At 47.3% G+C, this 22006-nt stretch overlaps 2 protein-coding genes and 1 long non-coding RNA gene across 3 annotated transcripts in view; 2 read left to right on the top strand and 1 right to left on the bottom strand.

The window, feature by feature from the left end:
* Nucleotides 1–596: 596 nt before the first annotated feature.
* On the bottom strand, nucleotides 597–6108 carry DLX6 (distal-less homeobox 6). Its single transcript, XM_033193439.1, has 3 exons — nucleotides 5245–6108; nucleotides 3788–3981; nucleotides 597–1845 (listed from the first exon to the last, which is right to left on the bottom strand). The coding sequence occupies exons 1-3, from the start codon at nucleotides 5687–5689 to the stop codon at nucleotides 1594–1596; spliced, it is 891 nt and encodes a 296-aa protein (XP_033049330.1). The 5' UTR covers nucleotides 5690–6108; the 3' UTR covers nucleotides 597–1593.
* LOC117072950 overlaps nucleotides 5269–22006 on the top strand; it is a 40173-nt gene continuing 23435 nt past the window's right edge. The window contains exons 1-2 of the long non-coding RNA XR_004433030.1: nucleotides 5269–5299; nucleotides 21643–21710. This is a non-coding gene — a long non-coding RNA (uncharacterized LOC117072950). The remainder of the gene's footprint in view (nucleotides 5300–21642; nucleotides 21711–22006) is intronic.
* On the top strand, nucleotides 7367–7984 carry LOC117072949. Its single transcript, XM_033193440.1, has one exon. The coding sequence runs from the start codon at nucleotides 7376–7378 to the stop codon at nucleotides 7871–7873; it is 498 nt and encodes a 165-aa protein (XP_033049331.1). The 5' UTR covers nucleotides 7367–7375; the 3' UTR covers nucleotides 7874–7984.

Here is a 22006-nt window from a genome sequence, read left to right as displayed (position 1 = left end):
CCCAAGATCGGAAGGATGTATTTCATCCAGGATAGTGCATTTTCCTACCTAGCTAGCTGGCAATGGGTTTTAAGCATTAAGTAGGCATAATTGTGCACTCTATTCTCACTTTTTTCTTTCCTATGTTTTAAAAAATTGCATCCAAAGATAAATATGGCTGTATTATTTTGGCTGGGAAAAGAGAAAGGAGAATACTCAGTTTCAGCACTAGAAACTACTGTGATGTCTAGAAGTTAACTTGAGGATAGGTCATTCTAATGTTTAAAAGTAGATAAATGTGTAGAAATTACAATAAAAACATAATATGTAAAGAAAGCTGAGAGAACATCCATGGTTAATGTTAAAGTACCTAAGACAAAGGCTAGTAGTGCAAACTGACATCTTTGCAGGCACTTGATGTTCATATATATATATATATACACACACACACACACACACACACACACACACACACACATATATATATATATATAATTTCCCATATTAGGAAATAGGAATTTTTTTAAGGGTGATAGAAAATATAATGGGGGGAAGGGAAGTGAGGGAGGAGGGAGGAAAGAGAGGGAAAAAGACACACAGAGAAATATACAAGACACTCTTAGCATTTTGTGGCTTTTACTCCATATATGAAAGAAGACAAAAACATACAAAGTATATGTACAACTAAAATTCAACAATATATACAGAAATGTTTCTTGATATAAATGTCCCTATTAGCTTTGTGAATGCCACCAATTCACCTAGTAAAGGTGTCAAAGCAATAGAATGGCAATTTCGATTATTTCCTCCGTCTTTCCTGATTCCAGTTCAGGGTTCTGGGGGGTGGAGTGGGGAAAGAGTGGTTTTTGTTTTGTTTTTTTAATCAACCATCATTCCTGGTCATTGCATTTTGATAAAACATGCAGCATTCCCTCTGTAGCAATGTTCTAATCTTACAGCCACTTTTTCCTTTTTCTTTAGAGAAGGGCTGTTATGTGAGGATTTTTCTTTTTCTTGTCAGTCTGGGAATGGTAAATAAAAAATGCAGGAGTCCAAAATGCTTCTCTTTCATCATGTAATGTCTTAAACTCATTAAACAAGTAAAAACGCTGCCATGTTTGTGCAGATTCTTCTGGTTGGGGGAAAATCTGTTTTTTAAAAAAAGTCATTTTGATGGATACTCCCAAAGAGAAGAAGAGGCTCAGAGCCTGGATCCCAAGGGGTAAGAGAAAATATCCTTACAGTAAAGGGTTTCAGGAGTACTGGCATAGAAACCAGTTTCTCTCTCACATACACTCTTTCTCTCTCTCTGAGATGCAAGATTAATTACTGACATTGCTCAAGAGAGAAGGTAAATGAGAAAAAAAAGTGGAAAGAAAAAAGAAAAGAAAGCTAGAAAGGAAAAGGAAAGAAAGAAGGAATGGAGGAAAGGAAGAAGAAGTGAAAAGAAAGGAGAGGGAGAGAAAGAGAGAGGGAGAGAAGCCTAGTCGGCTTCTCGCCACATTTATGAGCTCTCCTAAGCCTGCTTCTTCGGCTCCTTTTCGCAGATACAAGCAGGTCCCGGATCCTCTTTTCCTTGTTCAGACGTTTCCCTAGGGTGTTCCCTTGGACAACTCACATCATCTGTGGTCTCTGCATCGTGTCCTGGTGTGGAGAGGAGTACCAGTGAGAATAGCCAGGCATGTAGCTGTTGGGGGGCATACTGACACCCTTGGCCGAGGCAGAAACGTCCCAGACTGGAGGCAGCGCTGGCGAGCGCGGCGACAGGGCCGCAGAGCCCTGGAGGGGGTCACTCTCATGAGGATTACTGCCCTGCTTCAGCAATTTCTTAAACTTAGAGCGTTTGTTCTGAAACCATATCTTCACCTGCAAGAAATGCAGCAATCATTAGGCCCATAAACATCAAACCAGTGCCTCTAGCATCACTCAAGGGTTTGGAAGCAATATTAGAAAAGTTTAAAACAAAAAACAACCACCGCCAATGCCTACAAGCCAAGTCCCCGCCTCCTTCCACCTCTTTCTAGCCTCTTACACTCCCACTTCCTCCAACCTACTAGGTATCTTGCCTGGATACCGAAAATTATTGTAATCCTAGAATTGCATGCTAGCCTAGGTGTTTAAAACAACAGTATAAATAAGACAAAACTGAATGAGATGACCAGGTCCAAAGCCTAAAGAAGGATTTTTAAAAGGAGCCCTTTCAAATCAAAGTCATTCAATTGAATGCACCTCCTCTGAAAGTCTTGTGTTTTTACATTTAGTCTACGTAAAATGACTATTTCACATAGTCATTTGCTTCCTGTACATGCGTAGAGATACCCAAAAGCTGGTATCTCTATACAGGCACAGGGAGCAAATGACTGAAGAGATTAAAGCCTACACATTTATAACTAAATGCCTTCAATATATCTATGCATATATTGCATATGCCATAGATTATACATGAAGCATCTTTCTCCAGACATAAATATATCCCCATAATCTTGCAGGGATTAAGGATTGCAGCTCCTTCATTCCCTATTTTGTATGTTGCCTAGTCAAACTGTGGTCAACGATCATCACATGATTGTTAGTATAGTAACTAAAAGTCAAAGGACTTCTGAAAAACGTGAATCGAGAAATCTGGGATGGGAGCATATCTAGGCCAATATTTCAGATCTACTTTATTTGAAGAAGGAAATTTTATGGTGCAGCTTCCTTTACCTTTAAAATCCCCTAGTCATAGGAATCTACTTTTTCAAGAGGCATACAAGCCACTGAATAGCCGGAATCCTTTCACATCAAACCCCAAATATATGAATAGCAATATGGAAAGAGGAAACAGGCTAAATTGAAAAAGAACAGCTTAAGGAATAACTGTCTTAAGTCAACACACAATCAGTCTCCAGCAATGGTCTCATAAAACCTGAGGTCCCCTTGCTGAAGATTACCTACATCAGATGAGGCCTACTTACTCCATCTAGGTAAATTAATCAACAAAAACTGCAGGTGATTGCAGCCTGGCTTTTTGACCAGGGTCCTAATATACTCACCTAAGCTCCTTCTTGTGAAATCTGAAATGCCTTACATGGCTTTTAAATTAGTAGGATGGCAGAACTTCAGTAACTGTACTTAACTGTGGCTTCACCTGTTACAATTTTGGTAACATTTCTTTTTGATCTCCAACTCTGCCACTACACCCAAGTCCTGTGCTCCAGGGAGACAGCTCAGACCACATCAGCCTGTCACCCAGATGACTCAACCACTGTGCTTAGGGAAATCTTCAGAAAAACCCACCTTGCCACTCCTAGGATAAACAGATTGCACTTTGGTGCCTTTACTAAACCCCACTGGAACCTATGCCTACTTTGTTTTTTTCTTAGTTCATTTCACAAGTTTTCTTTCGGTGTCAATGAGTTGAAAACCTTATTAGTTCCCAGGGCCTACATAAGGATCCTTTAAAAAGTTGAACCTTATTCTGCCTCCTGGCCTGTAAACCTTTTTCTCCTAAATGTTTGTTCTCTTTCATGTTGTTCTGCTCTGGAATAAGACTCAATTGAATTATGAGTTTGGACACAAAAGGATTCTAGGCTGGGGTGGGGTCGCCGAGGGTTGGAAGGATGTGCAAATCCAATCCAGTATTCAATACCAGGTCATTCATTCCAAACTGTGTTGTCCCAGGAAAGTGCATAGCTGGAGCAAGAGGCATTTGTCATTAAGCTCCTTCCATCCTTGGTTGACTAGGCCAACAATTCCTCCTGATGTGCTCCCTGCTCGATTTGCAAACGGGACCAGTATTTCAGGGATACTTGGGCTTCTCGGGAATTACCTGTGTTTGTGTCAGTCCTAAGGAAGCTGCCAGTTCGGCTCTCTCTGGAAGGGCCAGATACTGTGTCTGCTGAAAGCGATGGTTTAAAGCCTGGAGCTGCAGGCTGGAATAAATGGTCCGAGGCTTCCGAATCTTTTTCCCTTTTCCATTGAACCTGATTTCCCCGTTTTCAATCACTGTAGTTTTTTGTTGATCTGCAAGCAAATAACACAGAGGAGCGGTCACCCGGGAGGCCACTGCTGCCATCTCCCTGCTCCTGGCCTGGCCTGCAACGAGTCTCCCCAAAACCCAATAAGGGTTACCTCGAAAAATCCCTATGATGCCCCTACCTCTCTTGGTCCACTCTGCTCGTGTGCTCCCAGCGTCTGCGTAATCTCCTTGACCCAGTCCCTGGTCCTAACATTGTGCAGTGTCCGGGCCAAGGGAGTGCCAGAGGCTCTCAGACAAACAGCCCGCTTTGCCGCAGCGGAGACGGTGCCGGAGGCTCTCTGGGGTGCGCAGAGCAGCAAGGCAGCAGCTCTCCGGACGAAGCGGGGCCCCTGTGCCTGGCTTAACAGTACCTGAAGCTGTGCTTGAGCCACCCAGGTGTTTCTGCGGCCAGTTGACTTGATGTCACCAGCTTCAAGCTCAGTGCATCGAGCATCCTCTGCATGTTTGAAATGACTCTCATGAGGAGCACCAAATCCCCAAACAAAACACAACCAACAGCTCAGACCAGCCCACTAGCAGGCTGCGCCTCTCACGGCAACTTTGTCCCCCTCGGATGCTGCGAACCATCAGCCCGAGGTTCTTTGCTTCGCCTCCACGAACAAAGGAGCAGCCAACACTGTAGTGAAAACCTAGACAGGGGGCCCGGTTAGGGATGAAGGTGAGGGACACTTTAAAGCCCACTGGAAAGAGCCTGACTGTTAACTAGTTTAACCAGAGCGAAGGCCACGCCAGTTTCCCTCCGAGTCACTGAGGCGCACGGGGCTCTCCACGCAAAGTAGGCCACTGCCTGCCCAGCGTGGGCTGGGAAGCAAAACACGCTCCCCAGTTCCGGCCCAGAAATGTCCCCAGCCGGGTCAAACGTGGGTTACAGCCTGGAGGGAAGGAGCAAGGAAAAGGGCGCACAGACCCAGCAGGCTGGAGAGCGCAGTGTGGACCAACTCGTCTAGCGAAGCCTGCGCCGGGCCGGGGACTCAGCCCAAACTGCGCATCGGAGGCAGGAGAGCGAGGCGGGCCGCGCCGCGCCGCAAGGAAACTTAGGGTCCGCGGCAGCGGGAAGGGGCCAGGCTGGGAGAGGCCGGCAGGCAGGCGCCAGGCTAGCGGGCGCGCACGGGGCCCGGCCAAGGGCGCGCGGGGCCGCCTGGGGGAGGGGGGCGGCGGAGGCCCGGGCGTCGAGGAAGTGAACGGGGCGGGCGGGGTAGGGGGCAGTCGGGAGGCGGGAGAAGCGAGCTGCCCCAGCGGCCTCTCACCTGTGTCGTCCCCTCGCGTCTGGGCGGCTGCGCTGCTGTTGTGGTAGGACTGGAGGTAAGGGCTGTGCTGCGAGTGGCTCATGTAGGGGTAGGCGGCGAGCGAGCGGTGGTTGTAGGAGTTCCCTCCGCCCGACGCGTAGGGCGAGCCGTGGTGGTGGTGCTGGTGGTGGTGGTGGTGGTGCGAGCCGGCCGCCGCCGCCGCCGCCGCCGAGTGCAGGCAGTGCAGAGGGTAGTGCGCGCCTGCCATGGCCGGGGAGCTCTGCTGCGAGTGCGGCGGCGGCGGCGGCGGCGGCGGCGGCGGCGGCTGCTGTTGCTGTTGCTGCTGCTGCTGCTGCTGCTGTTGCTGCTGCTGCTGCTGCTGCTGCTGCTGCCCGAACTCCATGAAGGCGGATTTGGACGAGTCCTGGCCTTCCAAGCCGTCAGCCATCGTAGTCATGGTCATCATCAAAACTTTGGGGGCTGGAGAAAGCCTTCTCCCGGGTTTCCTCCACCCTCCCCCACTTGGCTCGCGCCGCTCTCCCCTCTGCAGCCACCTTAGCTCTTTGGATCCTTGCAAAAAAATTAAAAAAAAAAAAATTAAAGAGGGGGTGGAGGTGGTTCTCCCTCTCCCTCGCTCTTCTCTAATATATATATATATATTTAATATAAAGAGATATAGTGAGCGGGGCCTTGTTAACTCAAAGGGAGGAGGAAGGAGGAGGGATAGGAGAGGAGAGGGGGAGGGGGAATCTGCTCTCCCCCCCGCCTGCTTTCCCCCCTTGGATTTTTTGGGGGCTGGTGCAGTTTAAGGCAGAGATTTTAAGGTGGATTCTGCGAAAGTTGCGCGTCTGCTTTCAGACTTGATGCAGACGCCACGAGTCGAATGGTTTGTCTCCAAAGGGCAGTGCCTCCCCATTGGTCAGTCGCCCCCTGACGTCACAGGCGCACGGCTTCTACTGGCGTGTGCGCGGCTTGCCTAGTTCTTCGCCTACCTTCCTCAATTCCAATCCCAGCCCGAGCTGCAGCCGGGGGCCGCGCTGTGCTGCGCCCGTGGCCGCCGGGAAGGGAGGCGCCTCTGCCCGGCCGGCCGCCGATGCTTTCCGCCGCAGCTCGTGCCCCAAATCCCGGAGACCCAGTTGCCAATATCTCAGCCTTGAAACAGCCAACTGGGGGCTGCTCTCTTTCAATCCCCTTGCACCCTTGTAGGCTGCCTGTGCTTAGAAGCAGTGCCCCCCGCCCCGCATTTAAATCCAGGCCCCCCTTTCTTGACCTCTCTTCTACTCTGGTCCTACTACACTCCTGTGGGAGCTCCCTGTCACCGTGGATTTTTCTAGACGTATTTTACTGAAACCACAGAAGGAAGACGAACCCTCACACCTGGGCTCCACCCCACTGGGGGGTGGTAAAGAAAAAGAAAAATCAGACCCTGTTCTGGCTCGGTCCCTGCCATTTCGGGCCGTGTTTCTTATATATTGTACAAAAGGTGGGGGGGGGGGTCTTTTTTTTTTCCTTTTCAGAACGCAGCAGTCTGTTCTGAAAACGATTCGTTGGAGGACTGACAGTAATGCATTTTTTCCTATTGAAAACAGAAGCTACTGTAATGCTTTCAAATATATGCAAATGATACATGCGGTTAGTGGTTTGGCAAATCTTGATTACAATATAAACTACCCAAGTAAAAGTGCCTTCGTCCTAAATTTGTCTCTCGATTACAATTCCAATTGATTTTATTTTATTGTCAACATTGTTAATGATAAAAATAGAGTCGTTTTACAGTTATTTTTACTTTCTGGAAGGAGGCAATTAGAGTTCTAATCAGGAATACACAAAAATCTCCCATGATTAACTGCAGTACTTTGTTCAAATTGCTGCTATAAAATTCAGAACAATTTGCCTGTAATGATTATGGACTGGGTTTATTTTGGGAGGTGGAATAAAAGTGGATATAGCATAAATTATCCTCTAATTATACACCAGTATCGCCTCAATTATCCTCTTATCAAAATGGTTGTCTAACTGCCGCATTTAGTTTCAATTCTCCCCTTTTTTTCTATAAAAAGAACTTCATACCTTGTTATTATTAATCCATTTATTATTTGCAAGGGGATTTATATCCGCACATCCAGGTGGTAGAACCACTTCTCTTTCAAAGATGGACTGGGGAAAGACATTAAGTTCGGAGCAGCCCAAGGCTGCGGATCTAGCCTTTTTCCCTCGGGTCTCCAGACCCACGCAGGTCCAGGCAGCCAAGCAGAGACAGCGGAGTCCCGGTGCGCGGTTCAGGCCTGGTCAACAGGTAGGAGGGCCGGACTGGGGGCCAAGCACAGGGGAGGGCAGGCCCGTCCGCGCCGGCGTCCAGGGTCCCGGGTCCCGGGACTGGAGAAGGTCGCTGGGAGCCCGCGCTTCCAGAGGATTGAGATTGGGTGAAGGAGACCTGAAGACCCTCTCGGTCTGGACCCCGACTTTCGGTCTGCTTAGAGACCTAAGCCGCGAGCCCTTGGCCACACGGAGAAACGTACTAACAACCCTGTACTGCCGTGTCTCGAGGTTGCGGGAACGAGACTGTGTCTCCCTTTGGGAAAAGTACTGGGGACTTCTTTATATCCTACTTCTCCTGGACTCCATAAGTTACAGGACTGAAGAAAACTGAGAAATAGAGAAAAGGTGCCGCTTGCCCCTTAACTCAAGAAAAGGGTGGCTGCAGACGGAGCAGCTTGGGCTTTATTTTTACATTGTACGAAGCCCGCTGGCAGCGGCTTATGCTAATCGATTTTCCCAGTTCCCAGCCCTGGGTGTCTAGCTATCTCCAGGCCAGGTTGCATTTTTCTTTTTCTTTCTTTCTTTCTTTCTTTTCTTCAATGTATCAGAAGACCTGAAGCTCGCTGCCCGCTGCCCGCGCTGCCCGCGAGTTTCCTCCGAGTTTCCAGGTCAGCGGCATTTGCGCTCCTTTCCCCCTCCTTTTCCCAGCCCACTGCGCTTAAGTTCTTGAGTCTGGGGAGCCGGTTCAGTAACTCTGAATTCATTTTTAAGTGGCGTGCCTTGTTCCCCACCTTTTAACAAGAGGTGCACTTTAACATGCGAACCAGTAACCCGATCTACACGTTTACAAATTGGCAATGAATTAAAACAACAACAAAAAAGCTTCATGGAAAAAGAAAGGTGGGCTAAGTAAGGGGGAAATGTGGGGGGTTGGGGACAGAAGGGAAGGTCAGGAAAAGAGAAGATTTCCCACCCCTCCTTCCCACTCCCAATCCTAGTGCGCTCTCGATACACCCGGGCTGCGCGCAGAGACTGTAATGTCCTCAATACCAGCAGCTAGACGTGGCAGTTTTATTGCTTTACACCCTGCAGCTTGTTGTTAACACTGTGAAGGCGTTTCACCCCCTACACCCCCACCCTGTACTTGTCTATGTTTTTCGCTTTATGCTCGCAGGTGCACCGCTTTCCTCGCCAGCTTCCTGCAACACTGGCTGCACCCCAAGCAGAGTATGTCGTGGCAGGGCCTTGGAAGGTCCCTGCACTTGAGCACCGTATCCAGAGCGCAGCAGCCTCTATTTGCAACGGGATTTTTTTTTTTCTCGTTTCTTTGATAGCTAAGGAAGCCGGGCAGGCTGGGATTGTCCGGGTTGTAGCTTCAGGGCTCTCAACCTTCCCCTATTAGTTAGTGGCTGAAATCCCTGCACTCTGTTCCAGTGAAGCAGCTGCACTGAGGTGGTAGTTGTGGCGCATGGTAAAGGTCCTGCTGAAACCTGCTAGGCGACCCAGGCTGGGCTCAGAGACAGTCAGGGGCTGGGAAGTGGAACGAGCGAGCGAGGGGCCCCACTTGGTGTGATATCTCTGCGCTTGCGGGATGGCATCTAAACTTCAGGCCTGACTATCAGACTTTCCTGCCAGTATCAAGAATGGAAAATTGGAGAATGGAAAACAGATAGTGTGACCCACACACAACATGCCAAGGTGGCGTACCACAAGTGCTTGCCAGGTGTGGCCTCTGCCACCAGCCACGGCGCATAGAGTTCGCGGCTCAGAGGCTATTTACCGCAGGGCTTCTTCCGACAGTTATTTCTCTCCAATTGAACGCGGCAGATTGGCTTTCCAGTCCTTCATTCTGGTTTCATGGGTGACGGTAATGAGCTGAAGTAAGGCGGTTGGAGTCGCTCTCGTTTGCACTAGTCCAGCCCGCACCTCCAGCCCTTCAGGAAGGGGCAAAAACTCGGGATCTTTGGGGCCTTGCAGGAAGGCGCACACCTCAGGGGCTCCAGGCCCCGGCGCCGGGTTAGGCGCCAGCCGGGTCCTGGCTCCTGCTTCTTTGTCTCGCCCGCAGGGGAACGCGGGCCAACCCTTGCGGGTGGGAGGAGGAGGGCGGGCAAGGCCCTCGAAGTCTTTATCATTCAAAATAAAAGTAAACCCTGCTATCTGGGGTAGGAGGCCCAAGGCTCTTTCAGGGCATGTAGTAGGTGAGGGTTATATTCACTAGGCAGGATTTGAGGCCTAAGTTGCTTTTTGCTTTTTAAGGTGTTGAGATGTTGGAATTTGTATTGCGAGTGTCAATGTTATTTAGAGAGAAATACTTGTGTATTGCCAACACAAGACCTCCCGGGTCCGCCGGAGGCCACTGTAGGAGGATGGGCTCTTGGGTCAAAGAATCTCCTGCTGTTCCTGGTCTGCACCGGTGTTTGCTCACGCATGTAGACCTGGAAATGCTTGGGGGTGCCCGAAGTGGTTTTGCAGCCTCACGGACTGTAGAAGTACATTCACACCAGGCAGGACCTGCATGGGTTTGGTTGCTAAGTTGGGCTCAGTTATCACTTTAATTCTAAAGAAATTAGACCTGGATAAATGGCCTTTGAATTCAAAGAAATAACTCGGTATTGATTTACATAGCCCCTTCTCAAAGGGAGACATTGATGGAAAAAAAAAAACTTGCTAGTCTTTTCCTCATTCAATATACTGTAAAACTCTGTTTGTGTATGTATGTAAGGAAAGGGTGCCGGATATCCTGGAAACCCGCACAACTTTCTCCCCTCCCCCAACACACACACAGCAGTGAAAGCTCTGGGGCACATGGGAGCTGCCTCTTGCCAGTGATGGGATCTTCAGGAGTTGCCAAAAGTATCAGTCTACACAAGGAAACACTGAATTTGGTGTTCTTGTCTGTGGTGATAAGCTGTATTGTCCATATTAACACCCTTCTCTCTTAGACTCCCCCAAATCCAGTTAAAAAGTGGCCTCAATTTACCCCATGTTTAGAAAGAGTCTTACTTAAGTTTGGGGATAACATTTGCCTCATCTCTCTAGTCCTGGGTCCCAAGAAGAGGCAGCTAGGAAACTCTGACATGACACTGGCTCCCCCAGGGGGGTTCACAGAGTTTTTCAAGACTGTCCAATTTGGAGAATGTTAACTATGCGTGTCCCAACATACAGGCTCCTGCTGCAGTCATTTTCAAACCTGGAATCCAGTGGAGTTATGAAAACAAAGCTAACCAGCTCCTCAAACTAAATATCATTTGCCTTCTCCATGACTCCATTCCCAAGTGCGTGAGCACTCAAGGCTTTCTTAATAGAGGGAGCTGATGCACTGGGCCCAGAATTGATTCAGGAGAAAAATAGCACATGTTTCTACCTTCTCTAATTTTAGGATTGTATACAGAAGTCGGCCTGCTTGTCTGCTCTCTCCCCTCAAATCCTCTCTTTTTTTCTCTTTTAACAAGCATAGGACCCCACTCTTAATGCAAAAACGTTCCTCTTTCTCTAAGCCCAGGAAAAAAAGGGCTCAACAGTGTTTAAACACTTAGAATAAAACAAGGTAAATGCTGATGTCTGTCTTTTCAATCTGTAGGCTATGCTAAGGTTGAGCTCTCCATATTCGCCCTGATGGGAAATATATCAGGGCAAAGAGAGAAGGGAAGGGGTGTTAGAAGTCAGCTTTAAGCAAGCCAGTCTTTGGAAAGCAGGGACCCCTGACCATTGGAGGATAAATACAGCCCTATAGTGGTAGGGAACAAGTATCAGCAGGAAACAGTAGACTATTTTTAGGCATAATAAGGAGTTAATATAGCTGTCTTCCTAAATGCCTCCAAGCATCTTCTGTTTAATTCCTTCATCCCTTCATCAGCAGTAACAATAACAAGGTCACAGAAAATGCCTAATATTAAAGGAGAGCCCCGCTTGGGACAACTCTTCAGGAAAACCTGGGATGAAAACATCCCCTTGCTATCATGTCAGTTCTCTTGTTATAACAGAAAAATAAATGAAAACCATTTTTCATGAGAAAGACAGAGGGTGAGGTTGTTTTGTATCTGACTACTCTTGTGATATATATGAACTGTGACTTTTATACTCATACCTGTTCATAAATACTCCTTATCTCCTTTATATGGGACCATCCCAATAAATGGAAAGGTAATTTATTAGTCTTTTAGCAAAACTTTTTTAGAGGGCAACAGATTTGAATGACCTTAGAAGAAGCTAAGGTTGTTTGTTTTTGTTTTTTCACATCCCATTCTCCCAACTGTGCCTGTTCGTTCTCTCTCTCTTTCTCTCTCTTCTCTTTTTTTTTGGTTCAGAAAAGAGACCCCTTGAAAACACACACACACACACACACATAACTAGGAGAAAGAAAGTCCCCTTCCCACTACCCTGGGAATGGAATAATAATAATTTTTTTTTTTTTTCTGGTAGGTTTTACAAATTTTGTGCAGAGAACACAAACGCTCCTCATCCCCTTCACTCTGTTGAGTGGGGCCCTTCCCTCACAGAGCTCAAAGCCTTCAGTTCTTTACACATTGAGAGGTTGTGTCCATTTTGCTGGTTCATATTTGGATTCGCTCTTTACTCGCACATACTTTGTGAGGAGGGAAGGAGAGAATGGGACAAAAGCAGGGGACATAGAGAGTTAGAAAAAGAATATAAGAGAGTGGACAAAAGAGTATGAGTATGAGTCGGCTTCCTTTTGTGTTTAAGTTTTCTTCCTGGTCCTGTTTGCTAGGTACCATTGCCCCACAATGCTAATTGCACAACAAATGAACAAAAGGAGAGCTGATAAAAGCAGTCCTGTTATCTGCAGATCTACACCATGTATATTTCCTCTAGGGTCAGGAGGTGGATATGGGGGTGGAGGTAGGACTGGAGGTGGGGGACCTAGACCCCCCAAACCGAGCTCTTCATCCACTAGTCTTCTTCACCTTTCTCCTTTTCTCTTCCCCATTTCCTAACCTACTTTCCCCTTAAACAGCCTGGGCATCACGCTGCCCACTCTAACAGCTGCTAAGTCGAAGCAGGAGAACCCTTAAAAAAAAAATTACACAAGAGGTCACCCTCCCCAGACAAAATGAGCCACTTTAAGAACGATGCTCAGGGGCTCAAAAGTCTGGGGCCCAAGAGTTTAAAAAGCAAGGGTAGCCTTTCAGGATATCAGTTCAGCAGTCTCAAAGAGACAGGCAGGAGTCCTGGGCTCTCCATGGAGCTGAGATGAAGGAAGGGACGAGGGACAGGAGCCGGGAGGCCCGGCAGACGCAGAGGGCGACTGAACGCTGGCACCGCAGCTGGCTCCCACGCGCTGCCGTCTGCGGGGAACCAGGGGCCCGATAATGGAATTCAGAAGGCAGAGATTCTCCGAGAGCCAGCCACTGTCTTGTACAGATTTGTAGAGAAACCCTCACTGTAATTAAAACCGTACAGTCAGATTAATTCAATGTGTTACTCGGCAGCGTTTTTAATAGTAAAAATCCGCTTTAAAATTGAATTAGGGTTGAAGAAAATTTCTGCGAGACTCGCCGGATTTGCCAGCTTTCATTGAAGGCAGCCTGGGCTGGACTTAGGTGGTGGATACATGGTAGTGTCACTCCCCTCCCCCAGACCTCACCATCCCTGACTGGGGAGGTGGATATGGGGATGCGGGGGCTGAGCAGCAAGGGGTGCCAGTTTGGTCGCTAGGCTGGGTCTGGGGCCTGGGGTTAACTCTTCTGAGCTCAGGCTACGCACAGATTTTTGACACCCAGGATTACCCTCCTTTACTACCCTCTCTTGAAGTTCACTGCTCGGGAAAGGCGGGGGGGGAGAGAAAGAATAGAGCCCTACTGTATCTTGAAGCAATTTCCCACTGTGTGTTGCCGCGGGAGCTGGAGGTTGGAGCCCTCTCTGGCCGCTTGAGTGACAGACAGGAGAAAGTTGTGGTTCTCCCATATGTCCCCCACCCCCTTGCAAACCTTCCAAAAATTAAGAGCATTATTTCAAGCGCACTGTCAAAATGTCTCCCAAGCTTTGATTTGGCTGGCCGCCCCTTTTTTCCCCTCCCCTCCCCACTCCACATCCTCTGCGTTTCGCGTGGTCCTGAAATAAAAGTTAGTATTACTAAGGTTTTCTTTTAATAATGAAACTTGGAGCTGAAAACTTGCTCCAAAATTCCTGCGAGACATGGCAACTGAGTGCTGAGAGGCTCTCACTTGAGAGGGGCTTAGTGGTTAGGATAGAGAGCTGACTGGGGTCTTTCTCGAGGCCAAAGGGCTTTTTAGGGTTCTAGGCTCCATCTTCCCCCACGGATCCGGCCATTTCTGTGGGCTCCTGGATTGCTGAATGCACAGGGGCACGCGCACACACACACAACCTGGGACGCAAATTCTCTAACGAGTTAGTCACATCATCAAGCCTAGGAAAACAAAAACCGCTGTGGGTTCCTGTTCCTCCGGCAACAGCGCGCAGACGCTTTAATTGCCGCAAATTGTCACTCTGTCCCCTTTTCATTTTCTCGCTCCTTCGTTTATTTTTAGTACACTTCAAATGCCTACACATTTCCCTAGTAAGGAGAGCGCGGAGCAATTATTGCCTTTGCCTTCAGGGCCTGCTTTGCCAATCACTGAATGGGGATGGAGTAAACAGGGCGAAAAGCGAGGTGCGTTATTGGTTTTGCCTATTTCAGTCGAGGACGGCAAATAACTCTCCCTACCGCTCCACCCCTCCTTCTTTGCTGGATCCCAATTATCTGGAAGAAAGGAGATGCGCCCCCCTCCCTCCTACTCCCCATCACACCCCATCCCATGTGCGCCAAGTTTTACTCGAATCCAGCAAATCCCGTCAGAATTGGCTGGTTCCTCAGAGATTAGTTAGGAAGAGAATTCCACAGGGACCCAACTCTTAATTCTGTATTGAATAGAAAGACCCATCCTGGCAGGCACTTTTCCTACCCCTACGCAGGAGCATAGGGTCTTTTTTCTTTGAGGGCTACTTGGGAAATAGAGGCCCCCAGGCAGGTGATAGAGAGGCCCCAGAGGCCCCTTCTCCATCAAGGCAAGCTTTTAGATTGGTTTGGAGCAGTTCGGACTGTTAGAACGGCTATCAGTTGACATTGCTGTTGTTCTCAATATTAGGCAGGAATTCTTAAAGGAGAACTTTACGTTTCACAGTGAAGTGTCTTGAATACTACTGAGGTCCGTTTTGCACCCTACGGTTTCTTTTCTTTGCTTTCATGGGACAAGCAGAGCAGTCTGGGATGGGGAGGGAGGCAGGTGTCTGCTGCAGCAGCCAAGGGGGAGGCATCAAGCGTCCTGCAGATGGATCCGAAACAAATCAGTGCGGGATTAATTTGTGTGTCCACTCAATTGTCCCCAACTGTAAAAGCAGCGTGGACCGCGCTTGCCGGGGCAGGTTTGAGTTACTTGCTTGACCTGGACGCGAGGTGTTGGCCCTGCCCCTGCCAGGGCTGGCTGAGACCTGGGACCTGGGACCTGTCAGGCTCCAGGCCCGGCTAGTAGGACGTTTTAAAGGAAGGCAGTGAATATAAGCTACCTCACTCCCCCCTTTCTCTCTCTCTCTCTCTCTCTCTCTGTCTCACACACACACACACACACACACACACACCTCCTATTTCTTTTTTGTGAAAACATTTACAAAAAAACCTAATTTCAGATCGTGGAAGTAAATTTCATGCTAGAATATATTTTACAAAACATGTAATCTTTCGAGGCCGGAAGATGTTTAATTAAAACCATACTTGACAAGTTGAGTTTCAAAGCGAAGTCACACCAGTGCGGAAGGCTAATTCGTATTCAAGATGTAGCCTGTAATTCAAGTTGTTTGAAAACGCCAGCCAGGGCAACGTGCAGCTAGCTCTGCTTGCTACCTGCCCAAGCGCCGGTGGACTCCAGAATCCTGCGCTTGGAACAACCGCCACCTCCCCACCCCCAACCCCGCCCTGCCACGCTCAGCTGTCAGCTGCCCTCCGGTGCACAGGCTTGAGTTAGCTCCCAGGTCGAGAGAGAGGCAGAGAGTGGGAGAGGAAGAAGAGAGAAAAAGAGAGAGAGAGAAAGAAAGAAAAGCTTCCTGGAGCACCTTTAGTGTCCTTAAAATAACTCCCGCGGGGCGGGGCTGTGGGGGCTAGGCACGCGGGACTCACTGGGGGAGCAGGGGAGCAGGGGTGCAGGTAGGGGCAGATGGAAAAGATACCTCCTGGAGGCTCAGTGGGACTGATGAAGGTCCTCAGCCTCCTAGTCTCCTTCTTGCCTCCTGGCTGACCCATGCTAGAGGAAAGGGAATTCCCCCGAAGCTACCTTCAATCCTAATGACCCCAAACATGGGGGGTGGGGTGGGGGATTGTTCTGCCCATCTGATTTGTGGGCACAGCTCTGAATCCTCAGGAAAAGGCAGCCTCTGCACAGTAGACTGCGTGTCTGCAGTCATTGTCCTCAATAATTTCCCTCTTTAACCTCCTTTTCTGTTTCCTATTAATTTGACCAATCTTAAATCAGAGGGGCTTGCTACGTGGGAAGGAAATGCTCCCAGGTCAGTGTGTGAATATATATATATATAGTTTTTTAATCAACTAGCCTTGCTGGCATAGGGTGCTAATGGCCAGCCATGACAGTGGAGAATGAGAAGGAGCCAATGGGAGGTCAGCACAAATGTGAGACAAAGAGACTTTGCAGGGCAGTCTAGGTGGGAGCTGAAGGTGCCTTCGAACAGCAGCTCCAGAGCCTGAAGTTGTGGCCAATGATGGGTTCCTGGTCACTGTCCAGAGCCCACACTGCAGTGTCCCTCTCTAGAACCCCCAGCCTGCTAATCTTTTCTTCTTCAGAGATGACAGTGAGTTGTCATCAAAGTTAGCCTTATGGATGATCTGAAAGCCTCCTTAGAAAGAGACCAGGACATGAATTTGAGACTTATGTTCATTCAATTTTGCCTAAAATGCTTAAGAAGCAAAATTTCTTCATTTATTCCAGCCACTTTTAGAACAAGGAAAGATAATTTTGCTTTAATTGAGGACTGTGACAATTATTGATTGGCTATTGGACCTTTATTATGGTCTATATTTCCTTTCGAACATACCATTATTATCCTATTCCTTAAAGCACAAAGAGAAGTCTAAGAAAAAGTGTTCTAAAATCCAAAGTGTTCAAGAACTATTTTAGATAACATGGCTATCTCATTTTGCAGCCTTATAAGATTGAAGCCAACACTCTTTTGATTATATTGGGCCAGTTTAGAGAAAGTTTACCTTTTTCAAAGACAATCCCAAAACACTATTGTGAGGAAGTTTGTCATTCTATACAGAAACTACCAGCTGGCTTTTCTGAAGGTTCAGTAGGTATCTCCTTCTTTGAAAATAGACATGGCTATTGGAAGCTATATGCTTACATGATATGTGATGTTAATACTCATTGGTCAAATAATATTGATTTTAGATGAACAGGTAATGCCTTGAGGTCACTTTTTAGTGTCTTGCATTTTAGAGGACTGGGGTGGGGCTCTGGTTCACATTCTCAAAAAAGAAACAAAAAGCCATGTTATAATCATAGGCCTGGAGGGTGACAAAGACCTAGAGACAAACAGAGGCATTGCTGAGGTGCTTTTAAGCATGACATTGTTTAAGCTGAGTACCAAAATGTATGTACTTGACCAAATGTATTCAAAGCCTAATCCTACATCAGAGACTTGTGAATTACACAAAAGGGGATAGGAACTGCAAATGACAATCCCCACATGTTTTATTTCAGTAAGAACAAATGGTTTTCTTGTCACAGAGTATGAGCACTCTTAGGGATGCTGGAGGCCCATGTGTAGTCAGCAATTCTGGCGGGAATATATAGTGAGAAGAATATAAGGTGGTTGGTTGGTAATGGTCAGAATGGTGCTGCAGCAAGGACAGGGAGCAGTCTTGGTGTGCAGAAGGGGCAGAATGGGTAATAGTTCCCAGCTGGCCCACCCTTTCTGTAGCACCAGAGAATCAATCTCATCTTTCCAGCCTCAGAGCATGGGTGGAGACAAGAGGCTTAGCCATGGTGGTGATTCATGCCACTTCTCTACCTTTCTCTTTTCTATCTTTCTAAAATTAGCAGCATTTCACAGAGGAGGGAGCTAACACATGGCTCTCACCCCAAAGACACTTTGGTGTCTGGGAAAGGGAGAGGGATGGAACACAGGTGTTCTAGTTTCCATCTCCCTGGCCAGCACGTGTGACTGGGGATGAGGTGGAGAAAGAGCAGGTTTGGGTTGCTTTCTCAGTATGGGTTGTTTTCTCAAGCCAGGCCTGCACAGGTAATGTTTCTGCTTTTGAGGCACATTTGGTTAATGAAGTAGGTGTGATTTTCATGTGACAGGTAAGGCTCAGAGAGCTTCAGCTTTGGCCCAAGCCTCAGGGCTCCGAAGGCAGCAGTCCCAGGATTCCTTGACTTCCTGCCAGGGCTCTTTAAACAGCCCCCTCTCTCCTGCCTTCTAACTTTTTCTTAAATTCCGAATACTTTAACCCTTGCTTGTAGTAACGTATTTGTAGTTCTAAACCGTGTCAATTTCCTACAGAAATCTTCAGTGTCTAGGCAAGAATCAATACTAAAACACTCTTTTTTATTTTTAAAGCGGGTTTTAAAGGCCTATTGTGGGGAAACCGAGATGTCAATGTGACCTGGAGGCGCAGTAGGAGCGAAATTCCATTGGCGGCAGCGGCAGAGTCTGGGCTGCGCCGGAGTTAGCTTACGTGCGCGCCTTATCAAGCAAATCCGACGGCCCCGGGCATGCGCACTGCATCCCTCAGGTACCCGCCTTCGTCTGGTGGTAGGGACTAAGACTTCCAGATGCGCAATAATTAGGTTTCCTCATTAAACAAAGGTTTCCCCATCATTCCCTCCTCCCACCGTTCCCAGCGCGGGAGCTCCTCACCAAAGCAAGCTGCTTACCCGTCTCCCCCAGCCCCACCTCCCAGTCCCTGACCCTACTTCATCTTAGGGTCCATTTAGGGCCCTCTGCCTTCCTCGCCATCATTTTTTTTCTTTTGACCTCCTATAAAGGATATTAAATTCGAATTTTCCCCTCGTTTTAGGTCCCCTTCCTCATCTCTCCCTCCCAAAGTTAAAAAATTCCCTACCGATTGATCGATCCTGGGTGGGAAGAGGGCTTCAGCACCGCCGCTCCCTGGACCTCGGCCCGCCCCGCCCCTCCCTGGCCGTTTCGGTTTCATGCCGAAGTGCTGAACTTAGGTGTCCCAGGAACTCGACGGGCACTAGAGCTAGTCGTCGGCCAAACCCAATCCCCCCCATCTCCAGGCATCAGCCTAGGCCGCTAAGAAGCCCAATGCGGGCATCTGTAGCCCCTCGACCACCCCCAATCCCAGTGTAGGGGGCGCTGCTCTTCGATTCTCAGCCCCCACCTCGGGAAGGAGCGTACTACGCAGGGAAGGGCTCCAGGAGTGTCCTCTCCTCCAGAACCCCCTGTGCGGGCATGGGGACCTCAAGGATCCATCTCCTCAGAGCGGGAGAATGTCCTTTTCTGGAAAGAGATTTCAGTAGGCGAGAAATAGGCACCGTTACTTTCGAAGTCCCCCGTGGGAAAGCTCGGTGGCAAGGTTTGCAGTTGAGCCTGACCCGCGCTCGGCATCGCGGCGAGGACCGCGCCCACACGCGCTCCTGCAATCGCAGTTAGCTCTTTCTTCCTGGTAGAAACAGGCATCGCTGCTCCGGCTTTCAATTACTCTCAGCTTACCTGCAGGGCGAACCGATTTGTATTTTTCCACCAGAAACCTCCTGTCCCGGATACCCCCAAACTCCCCCTTCCCCCTCATCCAACCTTAACCAGGAGAAGGGAGAGATAGGGGTTTGATTCTCTGATATGACACGAATAATTGTCGCATCATGTAACTTCCTACATCTTGGTTTTAATTTTCAGTGAACCAAACAAAGATATTTGCAATTTTAAAATAAGCACTCGATTTAATAAATGGGAACATTGTGCAGGGAAGACTGTGCTCCCCCCGCCCCCCAGCCCCTTCAGAAGACGTTATTAGCTCTGACAGCATGCCGCTCAGGTTTGCGGAGAGGATTTTGTAAAGGGATGACAGACAGGAAGGCCAGCAATCATGGGCTCCTTGGGCTGAAGCTTTTTTTTCTTTCTTTCTTTCTTTTTCTTTCTTTTTTTTTTTTTTTTTTATCAGAATGTTCTGTTCGATGCCATTTATCCTTGATGATAGAAAATTGCGCTGTTGCCAGGACGCTGCTGCTGCCGCTGAAATAGAGGGCAGGAGCCACATTTCCATTTTCCGGCTTGAAAGCTATTCAAATGAATTTGCGGGGGGCGGGGGGGAGGAATCTAGCGATAAACAAATGAGAATAAATCGAGTTCCCCTTTCCATTCTTTTTCTTGAAATGGGTAGCTCTTCATTTCCGATATAAAGATTTTTGTTCATCAGTGTTTGTGAATATCTGGGAGATAGTGTAAGCCAACGCACAATTTATTTTGATGCTCTTAAAGTGACTAACCACATAAACATTTAAAAAGAAGTGCATGTCTAAATATATATAAAGTATAAGAATTATATATACATAGATCATGTACATAACATACCTTCACACAATTCCAAACTACAATGAAAGATAAACTCTTTCAGTAGCGTTTCAATTCAATATAATTTGCAAGCATTGCTGGCTATTGATAGTTATGGACTTCTTACTAGTTGTGTATATACAAGTATTGCTAGACAGGATAATTTTTAAGGCCCTCCTCCCATGTTATGTATTTCAGGATACTATATAATTTAATTACCCTGTACATCTTAACTAATTAAAAAATCATCTCTACTAAGAGATACAGATATACAGATAGATATAGATAAAAATTATCCTCTATTATGTGTCTCTTTTAAGTTAATTTTCCAAATTTACCTTATACGTTTTGTTTCTAAGTTAGGAAATACAAAAGAGTTGGTATGCTGTAACTCTAAAAATATGAAATAGAGGCTGAAGCCTGTGCTTCCCTTCCTTAAAACTTAGATTCTTTGCAAGTTGAAAAAGATCATGTATTGAACTCAAGGGATCACATCCAAAACAGGACATTTAAAAATGAGATCTGAAAAAATACAACCTATAACACACACACATACTCTCTCTCTCTCTCTCTCTATATATATATATGTATATTCTGTCTGTCTCTCTGTCTTTCTTTTCTCTCCCTGTCTCACTCTCTCCCTCCTTCTCTTTCTTTTTAAAATAAGCTCAGGTATATATAATTTAATCCATTTCAAAGACCTGAATTCTTAACTTTAGAAATCTCAGATTTGATCTCCATACAGTATCCTGTACAGAACTGGTAAGTTGATTTCTGCACTTGGAAACCTCATAGATATTACATATTAATAAAGATCCAACCCTAAAATCTGGGTTTGCTTCTCCCTTCACACACACACACACACACACACACATCTATATATATACACACACACACACTCATATATACACACACATTAGCAATGTCTTGACAGAAGCTATAAAACTTATGGGGCCCTCACTATGTTTTAATAATTAAATAACTGTTATTAAATTATAACACTAACGTTTTGTTTCAAAGTTATACAGGCGGTTAGGAAATTTTCAATGATATAAAGCCCTTTAAGACGCAAGGACTAATTGTATTCGCGATTTCAGATAGTAGTTTAAGCTTTAAAAAAATCCGACATTTTAAAACTTTACATTTTTTAAATAAAGCATGGATCCCTCACTACTATGATTTTAACTACGTGACTGTTTCCCCGTGATAGGACACCGCTGGACACACCAGGGCTGCACAGACAATAATAGTATAAAATTAGAAAGAAAAGGCAGAGGGTGAGTTGTTATTGATGTTCCGAACTTTTCCAATAGAATGTTCAGGCGACTTCTTCCAGGAAGCCACAATTCCTAGTTACAGATTCCGAACAATCCTCATTATGGATTCCGAACAATCGTAGTTCAGCTGAAAATTTCCTTGTTAAGAAATTCAGCATAATAATGAGAAAACAGTTGCCACCGTCAGATGAAGCTATATAATGCAAGGAAATCGTCCAAGAAAGTCCAATTTGCTTGTTTGTTATGGTGAAAACAGTTAGGAGGCGAGCACAGAGTATGTAGGTACTGAGATTCTGTCTCCTTTATTCTTGGCCCTGGGAATTGTGTTCTGGACCAGAAGCTTCACCATCCAACTCCTTCTCCAGTTGAGGCAATTCACAAGGTTCTTCCGGTGAATTTCCCCTTCAGGTAGGAACTTGGGGTGGGCAGTGGGAGTCCGGGGCCGCCAGGACCGCAGAGGCGAAGGTGTAGGTGCTGGGTTGCTGCTGCAGGCGCTCCAGCACGTGGGACCCCCTTCCCAACGCCCTAGAAAGAGCCTGACTCCAAGCTCCCCGCATCCTCCGGCTCCACGCGGGACTGGTATAAGGGATGTTAGGAAAAAGTAGGTGGAACCTCCTTGGGTGCCAAGGCAGGGGTTACGCAGCAAGGACCCCCAGTACCCCGGCGTGAGGTAGTGTAGAGACCTCTCTCCCTGGTCTACCCTG

The sequence above is a fragment of the Trachypithecus francoisi genome, unplaced genomic scaffold, assembly GCF_009764315.1.
Source record: "Trachypithecus francoisi isolate TF-2019V2 unplaced genomic scaffold, Tfra_2.0 Lachesis_group4, whole genome shotgun sequence".
Taxonomy (NCBI): domain Eukaryota; kingdom Metazoa; phylum Chordata; class Mammalia; order Primates; family Cercopithecidae; genus Trachypithecus; species Trachypithecus francoisi.
Note: the sequence above shows the minus strand (reverse complement) of the source record. Positions and strands in the feature narration are given on the sequence as shown.